This window comes from Nycticebus coucang, chromosome 1 (genome assembly GCF_027406575.1).
Source record: "Nycticebus coucang isolate mNycCou1 chromosome 1, mNycCou1.pri, whole genome shotgun sequence".
Taxonomy (NCBI): Eukaryota; Metazoa; Chordata; class Mammalia; order Primates; family Lorisidae; genus Nycticebus; species Nycticebus coucang.
Window position 1 is genome coordinate 29,152,644 of NC_069780.1, and position 16,510 is coordinate 29,169,153.

Sequence of the window (16,510 nt, forward strand, 5' to 3'; positions counted from 1 at the left end):
TTCCTTTTTATTAACAGTATCTTTGTTCAGATACAGTCACTGCAATTCTGAGATACTTTCTGAATTTCCTAAATTATATACCAACTCATTCTTTTTCACTTTCCAACCATTTATCCAAGCTTGGACAAAGTAATTGCTTTTTCTCAAATACTGCCTTTATTATGTGACTTCTTTACTTCCCAACTTCAGGTTATGTTTCTTTTTTTTTTTTTTTTTTTTTTTTTTTTTTTTGTCTTTTTTTTTTTTTTTATTGTTGGGGATTCATTGAGGGTACAATAAGCCAGGTTACACTGATTGAAATTGTTAGGTAAAGTCCCTCTTGCAATCATGTCTTGCCCCCATAAAGTGTGACATACACCAAGGCCCCACCCACCTCCCTCCTTCCCTCTTTCTGTTTCCCCCCCCATAACCATAATTGTCATTAATTGTCCTCATATCAAAATTGAGTACATAGGATTCATGCTTCTCCATTCTTGTGATGCTTTACTAAGAATAATATCTTCCACGTCCATCCAGGTTAATACGAAGGATGTAAAGTCTCCATTTTTTTTAATGGCTGAATAGTATTCCATGGTATACATATACCACAGCTTGTTAATCCATTCCTGGGTTGGTGGGCATTTAGGCTGTTTCCACATTTTGGCGACTGTAAATTGAGCTGCAATAAACAGTCTAGTACAAGTGTCCTTATGATAAAAGGATTTCTTTCCTTCTGGGTAGATGCCCAGTAATGGGATTGCAGGATCAAATGGGAGGTCTAGCTTGAGTGCTTTGAGGATTCTCCACACTTCCTTCCAGAAAGGTTGTACTAGCTTGCAGTCCCACCAGCAGTGTAAAAGTGTTCCCTTCTCTCCACATCCACGCCAGCATCTGCAGTTTTGAGATTTTGTGATGTGGGCCATTCTCACTGGGGTTAGATGATATCTCAGGGATGTTTTGATTTGCATTTCTCTAATATATAGAGATGATGAACATTTTTTCATGTGTTTGTTAGCCATTCGTCTGTCGTCTTTAGAGAAAGTTCTATTCATGTCTCTTGCCCATTGATATATGGGATTGTTGGCTTTTTTCATGTGGATTAATTTGAGTTCTCTATAGATCCTAGTTATCAAGCTTTTGTCTGATTGAAAATATGCAAATATCCTTTCCCATTGTGTAGGTTGTCTCTTTGCTTTGGTTATTGTCTCCTTAGCTGTACAGAAGCTTTTCAGTTTAATGAAGTCCCATTTGTTTATTTTTGTTGTTGTTGCAATTGCCATGGCAGTCTTCTTCATGAAGTCTTTCCCCAGGCCAATATCTTCCAGTGTTTTTCCTATGCTTTCTTGGAGGGTTTTTATTGTTTCATGCCTTAAGTTTAAGTCCTTTATCCATCTTGAATCAATTTTTGTGAGTGGGGAAAGGTGTGGGTCCAGTTTCAGTCTTTTACATGTAGACATCCAGTTCTCCCAACACCATTTATTGAATAGGGAGTCTTTCCCCCAAGGTATGTTCTTGTTTGGTTTATCAAAGATTAGGTGGTTGTAAGATGTTAGTTTCATTTCTTGGTTTTCCATTCGATTCCAAGTGTCTATGTCTCTGTTTTTGTGCCAGTACCATGCTGTCTTGAGCACTATGGCTTTGTAGTACAGACTAAAATCTGGTATGCTGATGCCCCCAGCTTTATTTTTATTACAGAGAACTGCCTTAGCTATACGGGGTTTTTTCCAGTTCCATACAAAACGCAGAATCATTTTTTCCAAATCTTGAAAGTATGATGTTGATATTTTGATAGGAATGGCATTGAATAGGTAGATTGCTTTGGGAAGTATGGACATTTTAACAATGTTGATTCTTCCCATCCATGAGCATGGTATGTTCTTCCATTTGTTAATATCCTCTGCTATTTCCTTTCTGAGGATTTCATAGTTTTCTTTATACAGGTCCTTCACCTCCTTCGTTAGGTATATTCCTAGGTATTTGATTTTCTTTGAGACTATGGTGAAGGGAGTTGTGTCCTTAATTAGCTTCTCATCTTGACTGTTATTGGTGTACACAAAGGCTACTGACTTGTGGACATTGATTTTATATCCTGAAACATTACTGTATTTTTTGATGACTTCTAGGAGTCTTGTGGTTGAGTCTTTGGGGTTCTCTAAGTATAAGATCATGTCGTCAGCAAAGAGGGAGAGTTTGACCTCCTCTGCTCCCATTTGGATTCCCTTTATTTCCTTGTCTTGCCGAATTGTATTGGCTAGAACTTCGAGCACTATGTTGAATAGTAAAGGTGACAGAGGACAACCTTGTCTGGTTCCAGTTCTAAGAGGAAAAGCTTTCAGTTTTACTCCATTCAGTAAAATATTGGCTGTGGGTTTGTCATAGATAGCTTCAATCAGTTTTAGAAATGTGCCACCTATGCCTATACTCTTCAGAGTTCTAATTAGAAAAGGATGCTGGATTTTATCAAATGCTTTTTCTGCATCTATTGAGAGGATCATGTGATCTTTATTTTTGCCTCTGTTAATATGGTGGATAACGTTTATAGACTTGCGTATGTTAAACCAGCCTTGCATCCCTGGGATGAAGCCTACTTGATCATGATGAATGACTTTTTTGATGATAAGCTGTAATCTATTGGCTAGGATTTTGTTGAGAATTTTTGCGTCTATGTTCATTAGTGAGATTGGTCTGAAATTCTCCTTTTTGTTTGGGTCTTTTCCTGGTTTTGGTATCAGGGTGATGTTTGCTTCATAGAATGTGTTGGGGAAGGTTCCTTCTTCCTCAATTTTCTGGAATAATTTCTGCAGTACAGGAATAAGCTCTTCCTTGAAGGTTTGATAGAATTCTGGAGTGAAGCCATCTGGACCAGGGCATTTTTTGGTTGGAAGCTTTTTTATTGTTTCTTTGATCTCAGTGCTTGAAATTGGTCTGTTCAGGAGCTCTATTTCTTCCTGGCTGAGTCTAGGGAGAGGGTGTGATTCCAAATATTGATCCATTTCTTTCACATTGTCAAATTTCTGGGCATAGAGTTTCTGGTAGTATTCAGAGATGATCTCTTGTATCTCTGTGGGATCAGTTGTTATTTCCCCTTTATCATTTCTGATTGAGGTTACTAGAGATTTTACTTTTCTATTCCTCGTTAGTCTGGCCAATGGTTTATCTATTTTATTTATTTTTTCAAAAAACCAACTCCTTGTTTCATTAATTTTCTGAATGATTCTTTTGTTTTCAATTTCATTGATCTCTGATTTGATTTTGGATATTTCTTTTCTTCTACTGAGTTTAGGCTTAGATTGTTCTTCTTTTTCCAATTCCATAAGATCTCTTGTGAGATTGTTGATGTGCTCTCTTTCAGTTTTTCGAATGTAGGCATCTAAAGCGATGAATTTTCCTCTCAAAACTGCTTTTGCAGTATCCCACAGGTTTTGGTAGCTTGTGTCTTCATTGTTGTTATGCTCAAGGAAGTTAATGATTTCCTGTTTTATTTCTTCCTGCACCCATCTGTTATTCAACAGAAGATTGTTTAGTTTCCATGCCTTTGGGTGGGGTCGAGCATTTTTGTTAGAGTTGAGTTCCACCTTTAGTGCCTTATGGTCTGAGAAGATACAAGGTAAAATTTCAATTCTTTTGATTCTGTTGATATTTGTTTTGTGTCCCAGGATATGATCAATTTTGGAGAATGTTCCATGGGGTGATGAGAAGAATGTATATTCTTTATCTTTGGGGTGGAGTGTTCTATATGCGTCTATCAAGCACAGTTGTTCTAGAGTCTCATTTAAGTCTCTTATATCCTTGTTTAATTTCTGTTTAGAGGATCTGTCCAGCTCTGTAAGAGGAGTGTTAAAGTCCCCTATTATGATGGTATTATCAGATATCATATTGCTCAGACTGAGTAAGGTCTGCTTCAAGAATCTGGGAGCATTTAAATTGGGTGCATAAATATTTAGAATTGAAACGTCTTCTTGTTGTATTTTTCCCTTGACCAATATAAAGTGACCATCTTTGTCTTTTTTGACTTTAGTTGCTTTAAATCCACATGTGTCTGAAAATAAGATTGCAACTCCTCTTTTCTTCTGAATTCCATTTGCCTGAAAAATTGTCTTCCAACCCTTGACTCGGAGCTTTAATTTGTCTTTTGAAGCCAGGTGTGTTTCTTGCAGACAGCAAATGGATGGCTTGTGTTTTTTAATCCAGTCAACCAATCTATGTCTCTTCAGTGGGGAATTCAAGCCATTAACATTTATTGAGATAATTGACAAGTGTGGTAGTATTCTATTCGTCTTATTTTGTGAGAGTCCATTGCTTAGTTTTATCTTTTGCATCAGTGTGGAGGTTAGGTTCTGTCCTTTAATTTCTGAGTTCTTACTTTGCTGCTGATCCATTGTGGTGGTCAGTGTGCAGAACAGGTTGAAGTATTTCCTGTAGAGCTGGTCTTGTTGTGGCGAATTTCCTCAATGTTTGTATATCCGTAAATGATTTGATTTCTCCGTCAATTTTGAAGCTTAGCTTAGCAGGGTACAGAATTCTGGGCTGAAAATTGTTCTGTTTAAGTAGATTAAAGGTAGATGACCATTGTCTTCTTGCTTGGAAAGTTTCATTAGAGAAGTCTGCGGTCAATCTGATGGATTTGCCCCTGTAGGTCAACTGGCGCTTACTCCTGGCAGCTTGCAGAATCTTTTCTTTTGTCTTGACTTTGGACAGGTTCATCACAATGTGTCTTGGAGAAGCTCGGTTAGAGTTGAGGCGACCTGGGGTCCGATATCCCTCTGAAAGCAGTGTGTCAGAATCTTTGGTGATATTTGGGAAATTTTCTTTTATAATATTCTCTAGTATGGCTTCCATTCCTCTGGGGCATTCTTCTTCCCCTTCTGGAATTCCTATAACTCGTATGTTGGAACGCTTCATAAAGTCCCATAATTCTGACAGTGAACGTTCTGCTTTCTCTCTCTTCTTTTCTGCCTCTTTTACTATCTGAGTTATCTCAAGAACTTAGTCTTCTACCTCTGAAATTCTTTCTTCTGCATGGTCTAACCTGTTGCTGATACTTTCCATTGCATCTTTAAGTTCCCTGATTGACTGTTTCATTTCCTTCAGCTCTGCTATATCCTTTTTATATTCTTCATATCGTTCATCTCTTATTTGATTCTGTTTTTGAATTTCCTTTTGGTTATTTTCCACTTTATTAACAGTTTCCTTCATTGTTTCCATCATTTCCTTCATTGTTTTCAACATGTGTATTCTAAATTCCCTTTCTGTCATTCCTAACATTTCTGTATATGTGGAATCCTCTGCAGTAGCTACCTCATGGTCCCTTGGCGGGGTAGTTCTGGACTGGTTCTTCATGTTGCCTGGAGTTTTCTGCTGATTCTTCCTCATGGGTGATTTCTTTTATCTGTTTACTTGCCCTAGTTTTCCTTTCAATTCCTCTTGCTCTTTAAGTTCTTGTGCCTGTGGACTAAGGGTTACAGGACCAGAAGGGTGAGAAGGTTTAAGAGCAAAAAAGCGATGAAAGAAATGAGGACCGAGTGATAAGAAAAAAAAAAAAAAAAGAAAAAAAGAAAAATAGAGAAAGGAGAGTGGTTGGGTGAAAGGAATATTGACAAAAAGAAGAGAGGCATAGAAAGAGGGAGACAGAGGAATATAGGTGTACAGTAGGGTACTTTGATACAACCTTAAAAAAAAAAAAAAAAAAAAAACACCTTCTGGGGGTGCCAAGTGGGGTGGTTCCCTTGAGGTCAGCAGCTCTTTGCTAACCTGATCAGACACAGAACCCCACCTCCACCAAGTAGAGAGGAAAGACAAAAATGCTATAAATCAAACCAAAACAAGCAAACAGAAAACTTTACGGGATAAAATTGGCTGGAAAAACCAAATAATAGTGGTAGAAACACTAACAAAAATGAAGTTCTGATTATTGAAATAGGCAGCAATGGGAAATTATAATTAAACTAGAAAAATTGAGAAAGAAAAAGGATCTGTATGGAAAAGGTTGAACTTAAAAAACAAAACAACAATCTAGAACGTCAAAATAAACAAAAAAAACAACCAAACCAAAAAAAAAAAAACCAAACAAACAAACAAAAAAAAACACACACGCAACCAAAAACAAAGCAGTATGTATATGGAATTGAATATTGTCTGGGCAACACGTGGTCTTCTGGGGTATGAGATGTTAATCACAGTTCTGATACAACTGGAGGCTGCTAGTTTCTCGAACCCCAGCAGGTAGACACCCTAAATCTCTCTTCAGCCCACTTAAAAGGCACTTTGAACTTGTTCACTTACTGAGCAGAAGCTTTCTCAGGGAAGTGCTTGTTGCTGGAATCACTGCTGAAGTGGCTATCCACTTACCCTGTGTGTCAAAACTGGTCTCCCTCTGCCCCCGAGGGTTAGGGCTGCAAGGCGGCTCAGACCCCGCCCTTAGGCTACTTGGTCGCTGGGTTACCAGCTCCCACCCAATTCCAGCTCTGCGACCCTGAGGGCGGAGCTTGCCAGGGCAGATCGCTCACAATGTCTGCCTGTGACCCAGAGCCAAACTCTGTTAGCTCCGTCTGGCTCAGCGGCTCAGACTGGGGCCCTAGACAAAGGCCAAAGTTCTCCGCACTCCCGCTCAGGCTCTCCCCAAGGCAGTTCAGCTGAGTGCCAAGTCCAAAGACACCAAAACAGTTCACAGGTAAGGCCTTTCTGGTTTGCAGTCTCGCTGCTACTGAACTTACAGTTGCGGGCGGGTTTAGGCAGATTGAACACACGCGACCACTTGCCGGTTTTCCACTGTTTTAATCCTCCTCTTGGGGTCCAGAAGTCTCTCGCTGACTCCCTGTATCCTCTCAGGGGTGATGATAGGCAGATCCCACCAGCCAGAGATGCCTGGAGTCCTATATCCCCAGACTCACGGTGCCCAGATGCAAGGAAGCTGTTACTCGGCTGCCATCTTGCTCCACCCCCCAGGTTATGTTTCAATGTTACCAGAACAAGAATCTCATTGTCATCATGCCCTCAGAGTACTTTTTTTTTTTTTTTTTTTGGTAATCTAAATGATATTTTCCACTTTTTATATTACATTTTAAAAAACACACCCTAAATTGTCAATTATTACAGGGCGTACACCATTTTCCCCCAGATTGGGAACCTGAACTAGAGAATGCTGAAATGAGTTGCTTGGAAATAATAATAATAAGGGCTGTAAGAAGAGCACAGAGCTAATGGTTCTTCCTGTACATGGTGCCAGATGCACAAAGCAGAGGGGACCTTCTACGATGAAATCTTCAGGCTTAATTTACTCATTCTATTTAGATTTTTAAATAAACCAATCATATTTAAATGCTATGAATATCTGTTATATATAATTACTTGATTTGAGGGGTGATCTCTTCATACTTAGGGTGCCCCAGCATTTTAGCAAAAGAATTAGTGTCAAATGTTTTTGCTGGGTCAAACATTTATCATAGCCAATTTTTGTAAGAAAAAATATAACTAAATCTTCACAATATACTCCTCAAGGACCAATAACTTTAGTTCCCCTAATTCCCAATTCTGCACTCTAAAATTTCTGCATTATTGTTCATACTAGACAGAAATAAGTAGGGAGACAGTTTGGAACTTGCAGTATTAGATATAAAGAATTACCTAGTAATTTGAAGCAGACGATGGGAGATAATTTTCTTGTGTACAATTTTCAGATGGTTTCATAAAGGAATACAAAAAACCTCGCCTAATCAGTGTAACTGGCTTATTGTACCCTCAATGAATCCCCAACAATAAAAAAAAAAAAAAAAAAAAACCTCGCCTAATCCCACATTCACTTGCTTGTGGTTAACATCAGGATAAGGCAAAAATGGGGATAAAGGATCAGAGTCCCACCATGTGGTTTGCTGCTTAGATGAAAGCGGACACATAAATTCTAATTTAATAGTAAGTTTTTCCAGTGCAGCTGAAACTATATTTGGCTTGAAATATGTTCGTTTTATTATTTTTTTCTTTCCTTTATTATTCTAAAGGATTTCAGTTTCGCTGCTATACTTCTATCTTGTTAGTGAGACATCACATGTTACAGTCCTAAACGTAAAAAAAAAGTATTTAAAAAAGTAACCTCAGAGCCTATGACATTAAGGCCGGAAAGTCCCAGATAAATACATATTTCTCACTCACAAAACTATCCTAAATGCTTACTGCAGTTTATTATGATAATGAACTACAAAGAAACCTTTGTGATGAAGACCACTTGATTTCTGCCAGATTTCCCCTCTACTTTGGAATCACTAACCCTTAGTCTGAACCGAGTCTTCTTCATTAATGAGGATTATCTGCCAAATGAGATACATCTCTCCTTGGAACTCTTTTTCTTCTTTAAAATGTTTCAGTGAACCAGACTGTTATTTATCATCCAAAATCGGAAGTAGAAACAGGAAACGAAAATCCCCAAACATATAAATTAGATCATCAAAAGACATTCATTCGCATTACACTGCTTCCAAACTTTACGAGATCACATAAGTTTTCTATTTTATTTTCAGCATAGAAGACCACAGGCCAATTTAAAATGGCAACATTTTTCCAGACAGACTATCAAATTCCCCAATTTGTAAGGCTGAAGCTAAGCAGGAAAGAAGCATGATGTGGTTTCTGCCGGCAGCAGCCTGTGAGTCTGAGCACCTTTTGTCTTTGTAGATATGACTAAATTTTTAACAAGATAAAACACCTGTAACTTCTTGAAGCAGGTAAAGGTTAAAAGAGTAGAATGATAGAGTTTCATGTGCACTGACTTTCTTAGTGAAATAATAGTGCTTATCCGTTTCTTTCATTTGCAGTGTATTTAACAGAACAAATGAAAGTAAATTTGTTTGTTAGTTTTGTTTTGTTTAAAAAAAAAATAAAAGCATCATATTGTCTATATGAAAACAAATTCAAACACAGGTTTGGGAAAGTTGTAATCACAGGTCGTGGGAAGTTCAAGGGCCTAAGAACCAAGGTAGACAGATGTAAGTTTGAATCCAAGCTCTGTTACCTCATTAGCTGAACGAACTCAGGCTTTCACTTTACTGAGGCTGCATTGCTTCATATGCACAATTAGGGATAACAATAGCACCTGTATCAAAAGGTTACCTTGACGATTAGAGATGATGTAAATTGTCTAGTAAACTTAAAATAAATGAAAGTTGATAACTGTAAATTTTTGTTGGTTAAAAGTAAAACGAACAAATTAAATAATACATATAAATGACTTAGTATAATGCATAACACACAATGTTTGTTGCTGTCATTATCAGCATCATTATTAGATAGTAAAGGGAAGGTGACAGATTCTGAAGGCCATGAGGAGAATCCCTATTTGCTCTAGGCCCTACAAACATTACGAAGTCAATCTGTTAAAATACAAAGATAGTCATGGATTGTAAAAGCATTATTACTACTTTTATTTTTTTTAATTTTTATTGAGACAGATCTCACTCTGTCACCCTGGGTAGAGTGCCATGGCATCATCACAGCTCACAGCAACCTCAAACTCTTGGGCTCAAGTGATCCTGCTGACTCAGCCTCCCATGCAGCTGGGACTAGAGGCGTGCACCACCACACTCAGCTAGTTTCTGTTTGTTTGTCTTTAGTAGAGATGGGTCTCATTTTTGGTCATGTTGTTCTGGAACTCCTGAGCTCAAGCTATCCATCTACCTTGGCCTTCCAGCGTGCTAGAATTACAGGTGTGAGCCACTGTGCCCGGCCACTATCACTACTTTTGGCTTTTCAGTTGACTGGATATGCTGGATATGGAACAAAATACGAAGAGGGGCTTGATAAATGACTCATCAAGAGATGATTATAGAATAAGCAGTAACATAAGGACAAGTTTTAATGAAGTCCCTTGATGTTTTTTGAGTCCTGATTTACCTTTGTGCCAGGCAGGAAGCCAAGGGCCAGGGCAGATGGGGAGACAGACTCCGCAGGCTGCTTGTAGGCCTTCCTACAGCAGTAAACCTTCCTATAGGTTTAGAGAATGGGAAAGTCTATCCCGAGGTTATAAATAATGTCACACCCTCTTCCGCCCAAAAAGAAAGAAACTTCAATATATGCTATCAATAAACTGTTTTCCCAAAGAAAATCAGAGCTTTGGGAAGCTTTAAAAATTACTCAGCACCTATAAAGATACCATGGTTTTTGTCATATTAAATAGAGTGCTGGAACTTCTTCCTGATTGCTCACACTGAAATAAGTTCAATTTGCTTTTAATTAAAACTTTCATTTCTGTGCTTTTTTTCCTTAAAGGGAACATTTATAAGATATAAGATAGAAGTATGATCTTTGACCCATTTCAGATGCAAGTCCCTAAAAGTCCTCCATGACCACACTGGATGTGCTCTTAAACTCTTACCTGGCCAAGAGCTGGCAGATGGTATCACTAATACTATAATTTCTAGATGTTCTTTATACCATCCAAGCCCAAGACTTTCCGAACTTAATGGAGAAGCTTCTAAGGTTCTCCTATTGTCACCCTATTTAGCAAAGTAGAAACTATTCATAAAAGATAAAAATATAATCTGATATTTTTTTCTCCCAAAGAACCAGTTTCTTCCCCACCATAAACTATCACTAGATATGTGTGCTGCCTTTCTTGGGTGAATTTAGTTTCTCTTTTTTAGTTTTGGTAGGCTCATTTTCTGTGAGATAGGAATCTGGTACTCCTAATGGAAATAGGGCCTACACCGCTGTCATATGCAAGCAAGCCCCAATCAGTCAGAGGAATCTTTTCATCTCTCCTCATCTCTCTCCTCCTCCCGGCAGACACAGATACATAAGAGTCAGAAAGCATGGCATTGCTAGAATGCTTCTCTTCAGTTTCACTCAGAGAAACCAACAGATTTAAGAGAAAAAAACAAAGACAGGAAAAAAACGAAACAAAACAAAAAAAACACTACCTGTTAAGTAAAGTCCAAGAGATGGGAAACTAAGAAAATACAACCTACTGTCCCTAAGAATTACACAACAGTAACTTTATCTCTTTCTGTTCAATCCCAAATGGGTAATAGTTATCAGTTACAATATGCACTACACATTTTTAATTAACCATAAATGTTGCTTAAAAATTTAAAAACACTAATGTTATTGTAAATGTAACTAGTGAAAATAAACCTGGTGGCGCCTGTGGCTCAACGGAGTAGGGCGCCAGCACCATAGGCCAGCAATGGCAGGTTCAAACCCAGCCCCAGCCAAAAAGTGAAAAAAAAAAAAAAACAAAAAAAAACAAAAAAGAGACTGAACTCAATGTTTAACTTGACAGGAATGGATTAGTGAAGGAAGTTAAAAAGTCTAAGGATATAGGCTCATCTATTCCAGCTAGCAAAGCAAAGGGTAGACCCTTCCCAATCTCTCGCCTCCTATGCCTGGGTAGGGCAAAATTGTTTCTTTGCAAGGACTGATCTAGGACTGAAGGGTGGTAGAGGCAGCTTTCAGGGTTCTACTCAGAAAGAAAAAATTCTTCCACAGGCCTCAAGAAGGACACACACTCCTGAACTGGAAATAGTAGGGTTAAAAGCAATTGGTGATGAGCATGGCACACCGATTAGAACTAATTATTTTAAAGCATAGTCAGTCACAGACTATATCCTTTCATAAGGGATTGAGAGGGTAGGTAAAGAGAGCTCACAGAGGGGAAGGTAAGCACCAACTTTGTCTTGGTAATGCTCAACTGTGCAAAAATAAACTGTACATTGAAATGTGCAGGCCTTTTTGGCTAACAGTATCTGGCACATAGTAGGTTACCTGATATATATTTGCTGAGTGAAAGGATTAGTATGTGATTACAAACATATGTGGGTCTACACATTCTTCTTATTCTAAACAATATGTTCCATTTTTATTGCCTGTATTAAAAACATTGGCCAATGGACTGAGCAAAAGTGGAGATTTGTGAACAGTGAAATATTACTGTATTGATGCTACTTAATCTTTCTTTTGAGGAAAAAAAGAAATACAGTGGAAGCAACTATTACAAAACATTTCTTGACTTTTAGGATTTAAACTACATTTGGTTAGTATTCTTTTACAGAAAAAGTCACTATTATGAAAATATTATCTTTTAAATGATAATATCTGTGCAAACATTAACAGCAACGATATGTGGCTATAACACAGGAAACAACTAGAATTTAGATAAAACACAAAATGTCCACTAATCTGCATATTTCTAAATATATCAATATACTTGCTTAATTAAATTCTTATAACTATTCTTAAATTAATTTTAACCCATTAACCTATTAAAAGTTCTGGACTTTTTCTTTCTTTTTCTTCTTCTTTTTTTTTTTAGTATTTCCGTTTTTCCCTCCTTCCCTACATTATACACGCCCTGGTAATGTGGTGTTTGACTCAAAAATAATATACAGGCTGTCTCTGAGCTATAAATATTCAACTTATGTGCAACGCACGCTTACGAGTGGAGGCTATTACAGTAATAGGCAAATGTATCTGTTCCGACTTATATCTAAAGTCAACTTTAGAACGAACCTATAGAACCTATCTTGTTCATGACTCAGGGACTGTCTATATGAAGACAAATAATAAAGACAACTGAAGCAATAGGAAGTAGAAAACTATGAAGCATTAGAAATAACTTTAGTGCTACAAATTTACCTGAGTGTATACCCTATTTACATGAGTGTACAGACAGTTTCTTTTACTTTTGCCAGAAGCATTAATAGCTGTGACCCATATTAAGCCCAAGTAAACCTTTAAAAAATGCCATTCAGACACCAGCTTCCACAGAGACACCTTCTTTTCTCATTTTACCTTGGTGTGGTTTGCAAATGTAAAAATATACATTTGATCTCACCACAATATCCAGTTTCCCCTGATACCTTCATCCTTTATTTTACGATTTGTGATATTTTACTGATATCATCTGTTTACCTATAAGTCTCTCTAACCAGACTCCAAGTTCGTCAAGGAACAGGTCTTTAATGACTCTTGTGGGACTCCTGAATGCCCTACACAGAGTTGGTACAGTTGTCCCTTGGTATCCCTTGGTTCTAGGACCTCTGGGTATTCTTTGGTTGCAGCCGTCATTGTTGTTTGGCGGGCCGGGGCTGGATTCCAACTCGCCAACTCATGTGTATGTGTCTGGCGCCTTAGCCGCTTGAGCCATAGGCGCCAAGCCCACCTCTGGGTATTCTTTACATCATCTCTACATTAGTTACAATGTCTAATACAACGTAAATGCTACGTAAGTATTTTTTATACCATATGCTTTAGTGAATAATGACAAGAAAAAAAAAGTCTATATATGTTGAGTACAGATGTGATATTTTTTTCTAAATATTTTCTAGCCAAGGTTCTTTGACTCCACAGATGCCGAATCCACAGACATGGAGAATCAACTGTACCTATTCAATGTTTATGAAAATAAAGTTTGCTCTCATGCTTCCCTTCTCTAAGTACATTTCTGTATATTTCCATTCATTCTGGGCTGCTTTTGTAAGTCCCAGAGTAATTTTTCCCTCCATTGTTAACCTTATATATCTGTGCCTCTTGCAGAAAAAGCATTATCTCTAGGGGTTGTTGGATCCCAAATTGTATTTTAAAAAAACAACAAAACCCCTCATAGCTCATCCATTACCTCTTACTACAGATAAGAAAAAAAATATTGACATTGACATAAATACCAATATATCAGTATGTAAATGCCTTCTTTTATTATAAACATCAAGATTCGAATATCTAATAGGAACATGGCCATTAAAAAACACCTTTAAAAGTTGCCCAACGGCAACATTTGCTAGAAAATAAAATGTGTCATTTTTACCAAGTAGCCAAAAAATGTCACATAGCAATGTGAGCTACTGAAGATGGTTATTAAACCTGTTCACTACTTTGAAAATGTTTTCAAAATAATGGAAAAATTCTCTTATGGTGTTTGTTTCTCATGCTTTTTATACAAAATAGAAAATTAAATTATATCTTTCATTCTTACCAGTATAATTTAAACATAATCCAAACCTTAGAAATTTATACTTAGGGTGAGCACTGATACGCCAAGTAGTTACCTGGCAGATCGCCTTAGCACAAAGGTTCGAGCCTCTTACCATCAAATCCATCTTCTTCGGACCCTAGTTCATCATCTGAGCAGATGTTGAGGACATTTACCAGCATCTCAGTCACTAAACAGAAAAAGCAAAAAGCAAGAGAAAAAGAGAAATTGAGTTTTTCTCTTAGAGAAATTATTATTCTGGCATTATGTAATATACAAGTTTAGCAAGAATGTTTCTTACTTAGTTTGTATATAAAGTCTCCAACAAAGTGGTTTCTATGAAATCTAGGTCATAAAAGACAACAGGCTTCTTTGTGATTCTATGCAGACTTTGTAAAACTATTAGTTAATGCCTATGAAATCTTACTGGTAACATTTACTAGCCACCAGCCAACAAACAGGTCAAATAACTGAATCTACTGGTAACATTTACTAGCCACCAGCCAAGAGACAATAAACAGGTCAAATAACTAAATGTGAATACACTATAAATCTATACAGAGAAATGGTTGTTTTGAATTTTTATTTCTTTGCACATTCGTGCTGCTTGATCTAGATCAGATTACAAAATTCAGGTCTGTAGGGACTAAGAATGATGGGTTTATTTTTCAGTTCCCCAGAGAACCCAGCACAGCGATAGGCATGTGGTTATGTGTTTATTAAAAACTGTTGATAGATAACCCAATATATTTTAAGTTTTTTGAGAATACTAATTTTAAAAAATGTGATAGAAATATCATTACATTTGATTTTCAAAATGCTTTAAAAATAAAGCGTAGGTACACTTTAAGCAGAAGTTTAGTTACTAGGCTATAACAGTATTATATAAAAATGGTGTACACAGGAAATCAGTAGTGTATTACTTTTACACTACAGTACACGGTATTTGTGTTTAATATTTAAAAAAATTAGGTTAGGTTTTATCATGTACGTTAAGAGAAGCTTATCTACTGCTTCTTCAATCTCTCCTTTTAAAGTAATGTGATATTTTTTGAAATGTTCTTTTAGAATTAAATATATGAGAAAGATAAAACTTCAGTAGAGCCAACACTGAAGCAGAGTTTCAGTTTGTATTTCTCATAAGTATCCAAAATTTGATTAATGGAAGCAATCCAACTAAAAAGTGTTCAGAGGGTGCCCAGAGCTTGTCAGGATTCATCCTGCCTCAGTCTCCAGAGAAGCCAAGCGATGATGCTACCAGGTGCTGTCAAGTGATCAGTGCAGGAAAGTAGCGGAGTCCAGTGCCCTGGGACCATTAGCAGAGATGTTAAAATTTCTTCTGACTTATTTTAGTATCAAAAGGGAAGACTTCTTCACTGACAATTCTTAACTTGACTCTTTATTTTAGGTATTATAGAGAAGAAAAACAAATATTGCGGGGTTTCAGAAAAATATGTACCTTTGCCCCGAACATCTCCATAGGGCATGATTTTTCTGAAATATGTACAAACGCTTTTTAGTACAATGCTCATTCCCCTTCACATGTATGTGTGAGAAGATGCGTAAGGAGTGAGGCCATCTCGTCACTGTTAGGCCTCCTCAGCCAAAAGTGGGGGCAGGCCTTTGGTCAAAATTTTTATTGAGATTTAGGTCAAAACATGAAAACACAACAAAGTGGGGAAGGAAGGAAGAAAGGAAGGCAGGCAGGAAGGAAGAGGGACAGATGGAGGGGAGGGGCGGAAGAAAAAGGAGTGAAGGGAAGGGAGGAAAGAAAATTTTAGTTCTAAAAAACTGGGGCAAGTTAATAGACAACTTTTTATTTATTATTTATTTATTTATTTATTTATTTTTGAGACCATGTCACCCTTGGTAGAGTGCTGTGCCGTCACAGCTCACAGCAACCTCAAACTCTTGGGCTTAAGCGATTCTCTTGCATCAGCCTCCCAAGAAGCTGGGACCACAGGCACCCACCAGAATGCCCAGCTATTTTTCTGTTGCAGTTGTCATTGTTGCTTAGCTGGCCCGGGCTGGGTTTGAACCCGCCTGCCTCGGAGTATGTGGCTAGCACGGTAACCACTGTGCTATGGGCGCTGAGCCAATAGATAACTTTTTAAATGTAAATTTGCCTCACTGCTCTAGACAATGTAATATGCAAGTGTTGTGAAAACTGGATAGCCATATACAGAAGAATTAAATGAGACCCTTATCTCTTGCCATATACAAAAATCACGCCCATTATTATTTTTAATACACCGATTTCTTAGTTGTTATGTATGTTATCCTTCAAGGTAGCGCAGCCATTAAGCACCATAGTGTGATGATTATCATTAACATCAGAAATGTAAGGAAAGCATGGTTATCCTAACCTAATTTGACAGGTGTTTGGGAAAATGAAATAGTATTTTGGAATTACAGAATAAAGATGTAAGAAGAAAAGGTAGACATTATTGCTTGAAACTAGATGAAGTTACATTTCTGTTAAAAACATTATATTACTCTAATGAGACTGTGTAAATTCTTCTACATATTCATTTCTTTTGTTTCTTCTTAATTTGCTCATTGTACCCGTTAATAGGATAC

The 16,510-nt window shown here is 37.4% G+C and overlaps 1 protein-coding gene across 3 annotated transcripts in view; it reads right to left on the reverse strand.

The window, feature by feature from the left end:
* Positions 1 to 16,510, reverse strand: part of PPP3CA (protein phosphatase 3 catalytic subunit alpha) — a 304,967-nt gene that overhangs the window by 24,937 nt on the left and 263,520 nt on the right. For all 3 annotated transcript variants that reach the window (XM_053557267.1, XM_053557180.1, XM_053557100.1), the window contains exon 10: positions 14,046 to 14,120. In XM_053557267.1, the coding sequence (XP_053413242.1) occupies positions 14,046 to 14,120 (75 nt within the window). The remainder of the gene's footprint in view (positions 1 to 14,045; positions 14,121 to 16,510) is intronic.